This window comes from Amphiura filiformis, chromosome 3, assembly GCF_039555335.1.
Source record: "Amphiura filiformis chromosome 3, Afil_fr2py, whole genome shotgun sequence".
Classification (NCBI taxonomy): domain Eukaryota; kingdom Metazoa; phylum Echinodermata; class Ophiuroidea; order Amphilepidida; family Amphiuridae; genus Amphiura; species Amphiura filiformis.
The window spans coordinates 60,752,330-60,767,799 of NC_092630.1; the positions used below are offsets into that span (position 1 = coordinate 60,752,330).

Genomic DNA, 15,470 nt, shown 5'->3' on the forward strand with positions numbered 1-15,470 from the left:
TTCTTTTTTAGTTTCTAAATGTGTCAAACTATTTATTATTAATATCATTATTTTAAAATAAAGGGCAAATACTCCCAATTTTTCCTTTACACCCCTAAATTGGAATTATAATATCTTTCAAATGGGACCAGTTTGAACTTGGTGATATGTTGCATTTTATATGGGGCAATTAAATATGAATACAAAAGAATTATCAGATATTAAAAATTATCAAATATTAAAAATTAAATATGAATACAAAAGAATTATCAGATATTAAAAATTAAATTAAATTAAATATGGATATCATTAAAATTGCAAGAGGGCAAATACTCTTATTCTTTGACTTTTACACTGCTCCTGAGCGTAAATCTTTCATAATAAAGCCTTAATACTGCATATAGGTTGATCGAAGCCACCGTGCATACATTTTAATATGGTGGTAACATGGTGTATAACACTTTTTTTTTTGAAAACCTGGACGAGAAACATGTTTTTTTTTATTTGGCCTTAAATTATTGATATTAGTTGCATTAATTTTTTTCCACATTTTAAATAATCTATAAATAATATAGGCTTAGAAGTGTGTTTCCAATTATAAATTGCCTTGATATTTATTGATTGAAATAGATATTGCTTTTCCACTTTGTTTTCTTCCACACTCTTTGCACAATAAAGTGCAATGCACAATTACGCAATCTTGTGTCAAAGCAGGTCAAACCAACTTACATTTACAGTCCTGTTCATGGTATTGAACACATGTGCTTTACCATGTGCCAATCTAGACAATACCCTGGCATGGCCATGATGAGGTTTAACAGCAGCATGGCCAACCATGTGAATACCAGACGTCAGGATATTAATTCTTAAGCAGGTCAACATGGTATTGATCACCTTATCACAAAAATAAATTTCCACTTTTTAATGTTCCATGTTCTCTGAGCCATACCGAGTAGACCCTACTGAGGGTCTGGTAATACTAGTAATACATGTAGTCCGACTACAAATAAGTGGTGTGTACGTGAGTAGACACACTGCTGTTCTCATATTCATTTATGAAGAAAAACCACATCCCACATAACATGTTTACGTCTGGTCGAAAACACCACAAGTTGATTCATGAAGATATGAATATGAATATACAATGAAAATAAATGTTGTGGTGTATCACCCAACACTGATATTTTTCAATGCATGATGATGTATATTATTCCATGAAATACAACATCACACATATTTACGTCAGAGCTTACGCATGCACACCAAATTGACACGGAAATAAGGGATCAGTCAGTTTAAATGTGTCCATCTTTTCATGTTAAGTAATTTAGGAACATGGTGAATGCTGAATCCTCAGGAAAAGGGAAAAGGTTTTTTTTTATTACAAATTGCCCCAATGCCCATGCCATGCCATAAATTGATATTGATGTAACACACTGAGTCTATGCACAGATATTGGAGTGTTCTATGACAGACTTGACAATCAATGCTCATCTTCCTGTACATTGTACACCATTAAGCCACTTACGCAGTTCCGCCATTATACACTATATGCGGGAGAGCCTCGAACTGGCAGCATACATGAAAGGAAGAATTACGTAACCTTACACAGAATGTTATATGACTGGTTCAATTCCCATTCATGTATGCTGCCAGTTCGAGGCTCTCCCGCACATAGTGCATAATGGCGGAACCGTGCAAGTGGCTTAATAAAGAGATGCCCTCAGTGAAATCTATTGACCTGCTTTCTCTTCTTTCCTAAATACCTATAATATTATGTACACTGTTGTATGATGATATCTCATCTTAATCTTATTTTTTCATTTAAAACTAAATTATCTATAATTTTTTTTTTTTTTTTTTTCATTTTTGAAGTACAAACATTTTGTTCTTTGTTTTATTTCATAACTTTATAAAAAAAAAATATTATTGACCTGAATAAGAAACATCACATTTCTAGATACCCTTCTCATGTTTATATCTTGTAACATTGCTTGAAGGAAATCCTCCGTATAGACAAATTTAAAGAGGCACATTTGAATGTAGTTAAAAATGCTCTCTCGGTGAACATAAGGAATGGTTACTTCTGATTTCAGACAAATGGAAGTTTTTAAAAAAATAAAAAAATAAAAAAACTTGACCGGTGACCCACCTAACTGTTACATACAGTTTTTTAAACTCGGCCAATAACAATAATTTCAGCAGCGAAAAAATAAATAAAGCCCCAACATCAACTTCCAGGCTCCCCCACCCTGGAAATCAAACAGTGTATCCCTAATGTGCACAGATCTTCTCACCAGAATCTCTGAACTGTATTAGATCATTGCTCTGGCTGGTGCTGTTTCTAAAACATTCCCATCATAATTTCATGCTTTACTTAATTTGAATTAGATTCCAACAAATGATGATTCCTTATACAAATTAATTATTTCATACAATGTATATCATCAAAGCATCATCTTTTATATTATATCGAGGTGTTCAGCTGAATAATTGGTCCACTCTACACATAATTAATCCCTTCACGTCCGTAACCTAATTGTCCCTATCCTCTTTTTGTTCAGGTCAGGTCACGGTCAGAGTCAGTCTCCTAATTCTATGCAGCACTGAAATTCTAATGTGTTACTTGTTAGTCACCTGCTTCACCATGCTGGCTTGATGTCAGTGTACAACGCAGATCCTGCTATCTGGGTCAGTCAGAATGGTCAGAACAAGTGCAGGACCATTGGGCTGACCATGTCCTTTATTATACAAACACAGCCAATTTTGCAATCATCTATCTCCTTTCATACATGTAGATGTGTGTATATTAATTACATCTTGATTCACACCATCACCCCCCCCCTCCCCCCCCCCCATTCGGAAATCAAATTTCAACTTTATATTTAACACAAAATGTGAATTTCTCTTACTAAATCACCAATTTTTAGCCCCAAAATTGTCACTTTTTAAATGTATTTACAAACATTGTATCCAAATAAGCCCCCCCCAAAAAAAAATCAACAAAAAAAAAATCCTCAAAATCCTTGTTTAAGGTTCTACTTCATTCTATTTTTCTTGGACATATATGCAGGTGAAATTATTGGCCCCTCCCTAACATCTAGTTTCTTTAAAAAAAATATTTTCCATAAATAGATGTCCAAACATTATATAAATGAACTGTCACAGTATCATGCCAGTCACAATATAGCGGTTACAATGTTTTGAAAGCTGCAAAATGATTGAAAGCCATTAGGAAATCAAATTTTAAGCAGTTCTCTCAACAAAAATAATTATGATCCTCAATACTTAGCTTCAATGATTCAAATTCAAGCTCCTGTTTCGTAACCATGGTAACTGGCCAATTAAACTTAATGTACCGGTAATCTATGAAATAAGCTGAAAATGTGGTTTATTGTTTTTATGATTTTTCGCCAAAATGGTTCTTTTTACACCAAATCTCTGTTTATAATTATATAATCTAGATTCCTTGGCTCTATAGAAAACTAGATGTAAATTAGCCATTTATGGATGCATGCACTTACTTTTTATACATGTACATTAATTTTAGGAAGACTGAATGTTCTATAAACAAATGTCAAAATTAACATACCAGCAAGGCCGTCTGTGAGCCAAACTGTCTTCCACCTGACGATCTCCTTCGTCTTCTATCGAATCGTCCTCCTCCCCACTTCTTTGCATCCTTGTCATTTGTGTCATGTGATGTTCTTTCCCCTCCTGACACCTGTTTTCCGGGTCCACCTGCTTCCCACTTGCGGTACACAGCTTCCAACTTCTGCATGTCCATGTTGGTTACTTGTTTGTGTAATAATTACCTCTGGAGAAGATATATAACACATGAAAATGGTTACTCATAATAATAAGTTTTGTAATGTTGCTGTGATGTAGCTCTTAATCAGAGCCCTTGATATGACATAAGTCCAGTGTAGTGACCATGGTGACTAGCCATCTCTGGTACCTACGTGGTCTAGAGCTGCCCCTTCAATCTGATCGCGAAATATTTAGTGACCGCAGAGCACCATGTGAAATGACTTTTAAAGTCCAGTTTAGTGACTAGGGCACACCATGCACAAACCCGATCACCACAAGTCCTGAGACTGCCCCTTGCCTCTGATTGTGAAATATTTAGTGTCCGCTGCCAGCCAAGGAACATAAAGTTTTAATATAAATATATTAATTAAACAACTTTAAAAGTTAAATCATGACAGCGTATGGTAAAAGTTAACATAATTCAGAAGCTTTACAATCTACAGCATGTCTCAAGCAGGCAAGTTATATGTTCCAATTACTAGATTGTAGGTCCATCTAAAACTAGTTACTAACAGGCCAATACATAATTCTCATGTAAGAAGCGATCACTCTTACATTACATGTAGTATCACAAATCCAGTAATAACATGTAAGAAGTGTGTATCAATCAAATGTATTTGTCCCATTTCCAGTATATTGACAATGGGTTTAGGCCTACTGACCACAACAAATGGCGAGTTCCCAGAATTTGCCATGTACACAATGTACTGGACACAGTTCAACATTAATGGTAAACATTTTTGGGGTGCAATTGGGCAAGTTTCCAATCCAAATGTATAATAAACTGCACTCACATTTAATATGTTTTGTACATTCTAATGAAGTTATTGTATACATTGTGTAGAGTTTGTATCAGTATCAGTATCTTGCCAAATGTCTTGGGTCACAATCAGGGATTCCTGTAAATTTGTTTTAAAATCACTCAATTTGTTTTTGCTGCTACAAGTATATATCCAGGGCTCTAAGCTACATGTACGCAGCCGGTGATTGCCAACTGGCACAAAAAAAAAATTAAATAAAAAAAAAGTTTCTTATTTCGTTTCTTTTTCCATAAATAATTTTTTCATAATAAAAAAGAGTAAGAAAACAAAAAAGAAGCGCTAAGAAGAATTTGTGCCCCTAGTCAGCGCTCTAATTGGATAGGGGCACTCAACTTGGGCAAGCTATTACCTTGATAACCCTGCACATATCTGCACAAGAATCATTTGATTTTGGGAATATTTCAGGTTCAGGTGTTACTTTTTCCTCCTTTTTCTCTGCACATTGATTCCAGGATGAATAAAGTTTTAAAAACATCCAAATTTGTAACAAAATCATTACAATATAAAGATACAGGCCCATGCAGATTTTACAGATCAATCAAAAGAAATGTGAACCTTGTATTTGTAATTAACTTATTTGTATAAACTTGTTTATTATATTGAGAAGCAAAACCGTTCAGATTGCTGTAATCATGATATGGTAATCAGGCCAACAGGTACAGATTAAAACTTTTTTTTTTTTTTTTTAAAAATACGACAAGTGTTTCCAGTAAAGACATAAAAATCGGTTCATTTACTTACACGTGATAAATTTGATCACAAATTGTCCAGAAATACATAAACATTCCAGATGACAAGCATTATCATAGACATAGCAGCTCAAAAAGTATTGCAACATCCAAGTCGGGATCCAGGTCAATCTAAACCTAAGTACTGTACACAACTTGTCTTTGTAACACTTCCCTTATCGTGCTTATTATGATCAGCTGTGCAAAACACATGTACACTCACAGCGCACTACTTCTGGGGACTCCCATTGCTCATTATATGGTAATGAGCAAGTGGGTCAACGTTCAACTTGACGGCACACTGCTTCCTGATTGGTGAACCTGTTGCAATGATGCAATCCAGCTTTACTCAACAACAGTACACACAGTACAGTGGGATTGGTTCAGAGGAATTACCCTGGGAGTCTGTGCATGTACAGACCATGCACATCACACTGGTGTATGTGGTTCAGTGAACAGAAACTTTTTTCCCCTCAAGCAATCAATAATCAGGTTGAGTCACCTTAATTCAGGATAAAGTGCTCAGTCTTATTATCCTAAAGGCATGTTCCGCATCACTTCCCTGCATGTTGTCCTCATGATTCTACTGTAACATTTGCTGTGAATTGAGTGCATACTTTGATGCAAAATAATGCAAAAATTGATTGAATTTTAGCATTGACATGGAGTTTTAAACTAATATTCTACATTGATCTTGTGAATGTGAGCTACACAAATACTCTGACCAGTAGAAAAGGGACAGTCCACATATAATAAAATTTACCCGACTTGATGAATACTGAAAGGTAAGAGAGGAGAGGAGAGGAGAGGAGGAGAGGAGAGGAGAGGAGGCAAAAAAGGAAGGAAAGAAAAGAAAAAAAGAATAAGAAAAAGAGAAAGAAAGAAAGAAAAAAAGAGAAAGAAAGAAAGAAAGAAAGAAAGAAAGAAAGAAAGAAAGAAAGAAAGAAAGAAAGAAAGAAAGAAAGAAAGAAAGAAAGAAAGAAAGAAAGAAAGAAAGAAAGAAAAAAGAAAAGAACATGAAAAGATAAAGCGAAAGAAAGAGCAAAAGAAAGAGCAAAATCAAATAAATAATATTGACAGAAAATTTTTGCTTGCTAGTTTTCAGACAAATTATCATAATTATGTGACATGATCAAGGGAATGAGTCACATATCGAACCCTGGTTGAAAATGAGTTTTACACATATTTCTAAAGAGGACATTTACATGTAGAGCTTTCAAAAACTTAAAACCCCAGGATGATACAACTTTTCTTTGCAAAGTTATGTCACTTGATCAATCGCTGAAAACAATATAAAACAAAAGAATTTTAATATCTCAAAATCAATATTAGCGACATCCGACTCATTTCCCTTGATCGTGTCACATATTTTGATATGGGTGGAGGGCGCCGCCGGGTGTGGGGGTGTGGACAGAAAATTTTTGCTAGTTTTGAGAAAAAATATGATAATTTTGTGGAAATGTAGAATACTAGAACAAACAAATTAAATCTTTTCCAAGAAACAGAATTATTATTAACTTGTGCCTTCATGCCCACATTTGATTTTTGTCAAAAAGAGGTCATTCAGTGGTGGCTCTGGAAGAAAATGGTGGTCATTATGAGTGGAAACAAAATTGGGTGTCATTGACTGTGAAAAATACTTTCTGGGCAAAATTTTGCAAAAATGTGCAATTTTGAAGCTGAATTTGCTACAAAAATGTGTCAATTTCTAAAGGGGGTAATTGGATTTGAGTGTATAGGCTGATGAAAAAGGGGGGTCATTGGGTGGCGAATATATTGCGATATCGAAATTTGACGATATTTTTATCCATCAGAATTTCAATGAAGTTTACCCGTGCAAAATGGCCCGGCAATCAGTAAAGCTTGATTCCAGGCTGTTTATTGTTGATGAACAAATTACAAGTACACCATGGCATGAGACATAGATCGACATGGTTGTTGATAATTTAAGTACCGGTACCTTATTTCTCAATCAATCCTAGTTCACCACCTAAACTTGAATGGCTCAAAATTCGGACTGCTCGCCATTAAATTTGACTGAATTCCGTATTTTGAAATCAGTTGACGTTTTAATGATCCCTGATTCCCGGTCTATATTTTAACTGTGTCACATGTATGGCGCTTGTGCAATTACAAGTGGGAACTAGCAAAACTTCAGAATAAAACTAGAGCGGTTCTCGACTTGCGCGGTTCTCGACGCAAAGCATCGGCCGCAATGCCTCCACCTTGAGGCGTATCATTTTAACCGGTGCAATTTCACTAGGAGCTGGCTATCCCTAAATGTTGACTGTACCCACCAAGTTTCATGCCTATACAACAGTTTTAGTAACTTGACCTTAGATGACCCCTGGGTGACCTTGGATGACCCTGGAATGATCTTCCAAAATTTGACTCTAAATGTTGACTGTACCCACCAAGTTTCATGCCCATACAACAGTTTTAGTAACTTGACCTCAGATGACCCCGGTTGACCCCAAAATGACCTTCCAAAATTTTGGCTCTAAATGTTGACTGTACCCACCAAGTTTCATGCCCATACGACAGTTTTTAGTAATTTGACCTCAGATGACCCCTGGGTGACCCCAGCTGACCCCAAAATGACCTTCCAAAATTTTGGCTCTAAATGTTGACTGTACCCACCAAGTTTCATGCCCATACGGTAGTTTTTGCTAATTTGACCTCAGATGACCTCGGGTGACCTTGACCCACTGACCAATACAAACTTGTTCTGTCTAGGGTCAAGATGCACCCACCACCAAGTTTGAGGAACGTGCGACCCCTAGTCTCCGAGAAAATGGTATTTTGCTTGTTACGCATAAATTATGCAAATTAGGTACTTAATTACCATATTCTGTGCTGAAAATCTAATCAGGTCAAGAACCTCTGGCCCCGCTACTCCCCACCAAGTTACGTCACTGTAACCCATACGGATCTCCAGATAATCTGTTCACAAGGGTTTTTTTTGCTTGATACGCATCAAATACGCATAAATTATGCAAATTAGGTACTTAATTAGCATATTTTGCGCTGAAAATCTAATCAGATCGAGAACATCTGGCAATGCTACTTCCCACCAAGTTACGTCACTGTACCCCATACGCATCTCCAGATAATCTGTTCACAAGGTATTTTGCTTATTACGCATTATGCATAAATTATGCAAATTAGGTACTTAATTACCATATTTTGCGACGAAAACCTCCTATAATTTGAAGACCCCCAATGACCATCCCTCCACCAACTTGCATCACTGTACGTCTTACCAGTTCTGAGAAATTGCACTCGCAAGCTCGGATGGACAGAGAGACAGACTGACAACCAGGAAACATAATAGTTTTAATACCTCCGGTGGAGGCATAAAGGCATAAAAACAACCACCGATCACGATGTGATGCATGATGTGGGACTTGCATAGGAATAGGATTGCACTCCAACAAGGACTGCCTTGCGAGGAGAGTGAGAGCAATCACTCTCTACTGCTCTCCTTAAATCTGATAGGAGAGTGATTTTTAGCTCTCCTTTGACCATTCTCTCCTTACAGCTCCTTACATTCTATTCTATTGTAACTTAATGCTCCAAACAGCTCTCCTTGAAGGCTCCAGAAGAGCTATTTAATGCTCTCCTTCAAATTCCAAAGACAGTGTCTGCTGCAATCAGCTGCTGCAGTCATGGCAGCACAATGTGGCAAAATTTGACCTTTCTAGGCATAGTAGGCAACCTATCTCTATATCTATCTCTATGGTTGAGTGAACTTGAGTCGGCAGGGAAATAAAACATCAAACAAAACTTTGTGTGCGTAAGATTATAAAAGACATGTGCAACGCTTTTGGTGTTTTGTAAGAAGACTGTGAGGGATCCCGGTCGTACATATAGTTCTTGTTATGTACTAAATCAATCCCCAATTCCCCATTCCCCAAGGTGCTAAATTCTCAAAATGGCACCACCAGTCGCTTCCACCAGTCCACCCCCCTACCTTTTAACACACAAGGCTTATATTAACCAGGCACCCAGGCTTTTTTTACCCCATGGTTGCCAAGTTTTGGCTCCTGGTGTGTCCAATATTTTACACTACAAACTATAGGACCAGGAGCCATCTTTGGGACCAGAAGCTCATTTTAGCTCCTGGTCCAGGCATAGGCCTACTTAATATAAGGCCTGTTAACACATAATAAATATTGTTTGACATGGATGCCAGGAATAATGTTGGTATGCCAGGCAAACCTACACATAAAGCTAGTCAGCCAAATTCGCCTAGAACACAATACATATTTACCGTATTCATTCCAATAAGTGCCCATGCCCCAATAAGCACCCACCCAGGGTATTTTCAATTTGCTAAAGGGTACCATTAATGTTGAAGTGACAGATACATATGTAGATATGTCGATACAGTGAAATAGCTGCAGGATTACACAAGTCCTGTGTAAACTTGCAATACATTTTCTGCATCAGAAAAGCTACTAGAATGTCTCAAGACCCTTTTATAACATATGTAAATTCATCTCTAATAAACGCCCAGCTCATGAAAAAATTAGGTGAAAAATAAGCGCCCACCCAAAATGACGAAATGTTTAGCGCCCTGGGCGCTTATTGGAATGAATACGGTACATAGAAATTTAAAAGAACAGGTAGGTCAAGGAAACCTACATAAATATGACTGTCTATACTTCACTTGACCCAAATATATGATTTTTTATGGTGATGAGACACTCGCACATGGAATTTTAGAGGGATTTTGATAGCAGTTCCACATAGAAAAGCTGCTATCATCATGAGACTAAGATCTAGAAACACCACCAAAATGCTGTTTTCAGTGTTCGATTTACCACCTGCATACCTGCACCAGTGCATGTAACATTCCCTCTGTGCATGCAGCTTTTCACTACCTGCCTGCACGCGTGCATGTACGATTTTAGCGCTAGCGATATGACAAGGCAATATACAAAAGTAAACAAGCAGTCAGTCTGATTTGGAAAAACCCAATCTATTTTTAGCGCAATATCCTGACTTCATTAGAAGGGCTGGCGCAAATCGCGCAATTGACAATTCCCGATACCCCTATCACGTGAGAACTGTCACTTTTTTTCATTGACTTCCCTAGTCTCCTACACAGCCAGTTTGCGTCGGTCTGATACTTGTCGATCCTAACGAACATTCGAGATAGCCACATAGTCTGGTCCGAGACTATGACTTCCCTTAGAGGGGCTAGCGTAATGTGACGTCATCCACCAATTCCCGATACCCTCGCACATGTAGAAGCTGTCATTTTCATTTCATTGAAAAAAGAACCGAATTTAAACCGTGGGAAATATTTGTTTACGTCACGGAAAATAATCATAATAATGTCCAGCAAAAAGGAAATAGCTCAAAAAACACTTGCATCATTCTGGAAATCGTGCACCTCGTCGGCGATAGTTCTAGAACAGATGAAGCCACAGCATCCAGTGTTTTGGCTAAGAAATCGGCGAGTGATCGGCATAAAAATGACAACATTGACAGTGGAGCCGGGAATATTATTACAAGCTTAACTGACAATGATCGTGATTCAATGTGATTTTATGTTTGCTTTAATTTTGGTGCATGCACACTTTTTGCTGTGCATGTAGAAATTTTGGGCTACATGCACCAGTGCAGGTAGGAAAAAATTTGTAAATCGGACACTGGCTGTTTTGTTAGCTGAATCTTTTTGATGAAAGTCAATCTTTGTTTGACAAGATGTAACTTTGCTACGGAAAGTGCTATGACAAAAAGGTTTTCAGTTTTGGCTTTCTTTACTTAGGGCTTTAATTTGATACATATAAAATGATGCAGTTTGATGGCAAATTTGAATTCACCTGGCATACCTAAATAATGAACAATGGGATGGGCATCTAAAATGACGTAACCAAACCGGAAGATGTAGCCTAGGTCTAGACAATATAGGCGACCATTAGAGGCCATTTTGTTTCCTACAATGTACATGATGTTATTCACGTGTCATTATTATTGTATAAGTTAACAGGTTTACAATTTTTTTATTATATTTTGAGCATATTCTGTAGTAAATCGATCAAATGATGGTGATTGTTCAGGTATTATGCTTGATAGAATTAAACCATCTGACCAGCTAGTATTCTCCTCCGCCGTCAATGTGATTCCAGTCACTCTACATGCCATGTTGCGAAGGTGGAGGAGACTAAATCTGTATTAACGAACATGTTACCACGTCCATGCATGCGTTAAAAATGATGTAGCCTAGGTCATGTAGGTCGGACAATAGCGTGACATAGTTCCCGACATTGCCCCTATGAACTATCACCCTCCTGTGCATGCATGGCCATGGATTGATGTCAAAAAATCTTGAATCATTTCCATTTTTATTTTTTGTAATTTTTTAGTCATCATATTCATAGTTGAAGTTCAAGTTGGTCATGACGAAAATAACTCACGACACGTTTCATTGTTTTCATCTTGTCAAAAAATGCTGGTCCCCCAGTATTTCACTCGACTGGGGTACTCACAATTATTGCATACGGTAACCTTGCAGTCAGTCAGATTATCCAAGTTCAACATCCAAGTTAAAAAAATTCATGACATTGACAATAATAAAATAATTGTGAAAATGTTAAGCTTACCTACCACGCATCCCATTGATCCGGACAGTCAGCAGTTAAATGTAGTACTGCCGTCAAGAAATAGTTTAATAAACTATACACAGAAAATATTTTCACCTTATAAGAGCTGAATTTGTCCCTTTTACCAATCTTTTCATGATGTTGAAAGTCACGGATTGCATCATTTTCAGCTGTTTCTTGAACAATGCGTGGTTCCAATAAATCAATCAAAAGATCAACATGATCAATTCATTATTTTTGATGGCGCTACAACGCCGCTGCTTGGCGCTGTTTAAAAAAAAAAGGGGGGCGAGAGAGGAGGGGGAGAGAGACGAAAAAAAGGTCCATTCATAAATGCAAAATATTGTGAATAATAAAAAAAAATACCATAGGCGGTGAAACTGGGGGGAACATCCCATTAAAAACATAATAGGCCCTAGAACAAAAATAAATCAATATTTGCCTTGTGCATCTTCCTTTTTATAATCAACTGTAGGCCTACCGGTAGCCCATTCATCAAAAAAGCCAATGCGTCAACTGACAATGAGGCCTACAAAAAAATGTAGGCAACAACTTTCTGAGACCAATATAGGTTTTGAATTTATAGACCTATAGCCTAGTTTTCGTTGTTTGCTTTTATATATTTCGTTGTCTGTCCCTGAAGAAGAGCAGTTTATCTGCTAGAAACGTTGGGCTTTTTTGGGGGGGGGGGCCGGGGGGGGTGTCTGTTTAGTTTTTGTCTGCTAAGTCACAGTGATTTTCATCACTTCCAGTGTACAGTAGGGCCTACATTTCCGGTCTACATTTGTACTGTCTTCCTGAAATTGAATCTGGATTCTGGCCCTTGGCAAATTTTGGGGCACCAAACTTTTTTGTGCCTACATTGGTTGTTTGGTTTATTGTGTCTGTTCATGGGCACAGTGATTTTCATCACTTGTTCGAGTGCACTTCTGTATTCCCATCGATCCTTGTTGTTTTTGCAGGTTTAGCACTATTTTGCCCCCCATCATACTGTCTCTGTATTTTTCTTGTTTCCATGGCCACTTCAAGTGTACCTTGCTCTTTTTCTTTCCAATGAATCTTTAACATCAGTCACCCACCTTCCCAGCAAACACTAAAACGTCTTAAAAACGTTTAAAGATTCGTCCCTATAACTTCAAACGCAGTTTGAGAGTCACTCCTTTTGATTGATTAAATTGACAATTTCAAAATAGGCCTATAATTATCTTCAACCTTGTTTCAATTAGAAAGGACCCGGACGGTCCCTAAGGCTGTAGTCACCAAAAGATTAAACACGAGCGGAAAAACAATATAAAAACCAACTCTTTTTGTCAGAATAATCAATCGAGATATAGATTTGCCCCTGCTCAATCGCGAAAAAATGAGAATCAGTCCTTTTGATTTGTTAAAAAGGTTGAAAATTCAAATCATTTGATGATTGCATTTATTCAGTCGAAAATGGAAAATATAAGACAGTAGGTCGCATGTCATGAATTGGTCATCTTTTGTGTAACATTAATGTAAAATGAGAAAAATATCACTAATTTTGATTCACTTCAACACAACTTTTAATGAATAGGTCTACATTTTTATAAGTAGGCCTATATTTAAATAAAGTTTGTAACAAAAGCTTAAGGAATCGGGTAGCAACGTTTGCACAGTATTTTTGTAGGACTTGAGAGCACATCAGACATATCCCAGCTACATACACTTCAATATACATGTCATCAGATTTATACAATTTACTTTGAGGACTTTTAAATTTCATAAATATCAATTTTTAATCATTTGCCATAAAATTTGTAGGCCTATTATATCGCGAATTTCAAAAAATCAAACAAATATTTGATATCAGAAGGACATTAATTAGGCAGGGTTTCACATTTGGGTTCCAAAATTTGAGCGATTTAAAAAATAAAAAAAAACATTTAAAGATGGGTAACCTGATTGACAATCTCATCCCCCACTTTACCTCATAAAAATGCTGATTTTGGCATCAGATGAAAGCTCATATTTTCCTCATAAACATATTGAAATTTGGCGTTCCAAATCGGTATATTTCCGAAGAAATCATCAAAAAACTGCCGAATTAGTCTCAAATATGGTATACCACATTTGAGACTAATTAGGCAGTTTTTGATGCATATCTTCGGAAATACACCGAGTTGGAACTTCTAATTTCAATATGTTTATGAGAAAAATAGGGCCTTTCACTTGAAATCAATATATTACATGATCATGATGATTATCATCAATAAAACACTGTAGACTACGTCGGTAATTCCATTAGGAATTAGTCACATTTACAAAAAACATTTACATGTTCTTTTTGCATGAGTGCTTGAAAGGAGGACATTATATGTTATAGTAAGTTTTAAAGAATTTGATTTTCCAAGTATATCAGGTCACCTTTCTTGAAAGGGATGACCATCAAAAACAATATTTTTGGCATCTCGAAAGGGGTGGACAAATACAAGGGATTACAAGCAAGCAACAGAAACGACTCGACCAATAACATTCACAGCCTGTCATATAAATGCCGATATTTGGCAGAACTTCTTACCCAGTCAAGTTTCCTTTTGCCTGTAAATCCAGGTCGAAACGATATCTGGAACAATGAAAATAATAACACTCTTGCTACCAATTGTCGTTGTTGCCTTTTTTTCATTATTTTATTCCATTTCTTTAATATGATCAGTACAGAAATGAAGACGTCCATTCAATTTTCAACAATTTGAAATTAAAGACATCCTTTCACTACAAATACCATATGCGATTTGATTCGAAGATTTCATTTGCCGATTTAATATTATTGCCCATGCACATGATGCATGTGAGTTTCATGTTTATCTACTACACTTGCATGCATTTCTCGCGTGTGTTGCATCAAGTTGGTTTAAATTTGCAGACGATAATAGTATGCTTGGCGGGCTTTTAATATTTAAATAGTTATCATTGCATCATGCGATACGTCGCTGGGCAGGAAAGACCTCTTCCAGGGGACCTCTTAAACCTTTGACCTCTAGTGAAGCAAAACCTCATTTAGTAAAAAATGTCCAATGACTAACTGACTTCATTTAGGTTATGTGACGAATTTCACATTTTGCATGAAATACACACAAAGAGTAAGTCATTCATATTGTCATTTGGTATTTTTGAAATGACAAATTTGGCAAAAAACAAAGAAAACAGCAGTCCTGACGAAGTTGAAGCCCCATTCAAATACATGATAGCTAATTTAGATACTGTCAGTATCTAAATTACATATTTGTGCATGTAAAATGTCTTATTTTGTCTTAAATACACGGCTTTCGGCTGAACCACTCACAGATCAAATCATCAAAATTCAGATTTTGGTACCTTTGTCATTGTCATAGATGTGCTAACATAGCCTGCTATTGGTTCGGCCTAAAGCCCCATATATAAGCCAAAATAAGGCATTCATTTACATGGCATCTGTATAAATGTATGTACTGTCAGTATATAAATTAGCTACATGTCTTTGAATGGGGCTTCAGCTTCGTCAATACTGCCATTTT

At 36.7% G+C, this 15,470-nt stretch overlaps 1 protein-coding gene across 6 annotated transcripts in view; it reads right to left on the reverse strand.

Annotated features, from left to right (window-relative positions):
* Window positions 1-12,162, reverse strand: part of LOC140148869 (glycerol-3-phosphate acyltransferase 1, mitochondrial-like) — a 46,584-nt gene extending 34,422 nt beyond the window's left edge. For 2 of the 6 annotated variants that reach the window (XM_072170962.1, XM_072170957.1), the window contains exons 1-2: window positions 11,953-12,162; window positions 3,572-3,796 (exon numbers count right to left, since the gene is read on the reverse strand). In XM_072170962.1, the coding sequence (XP_072027063.1) occupies window positions 3,572-3,766 (195 nt within the window). In that variant the 5' untranslated portion in view covers window positions 3,767-3,796; window positions 11,953-12,162. Of the gene's footprint in view, window positions 1-708; window positions 1,016-3,571; window positions 3,797-5,351; window positions 5,580-11,952 lie in introns of those variants that run through there. The other 4 variants (XM_072170959.1, XM_072170960.1, XM_072170958.1 and 1 more) reach the window with 4 other exon arrangements.
* Window positions 12,163-15,470: the final 3,308 nt, after the last annotated feature.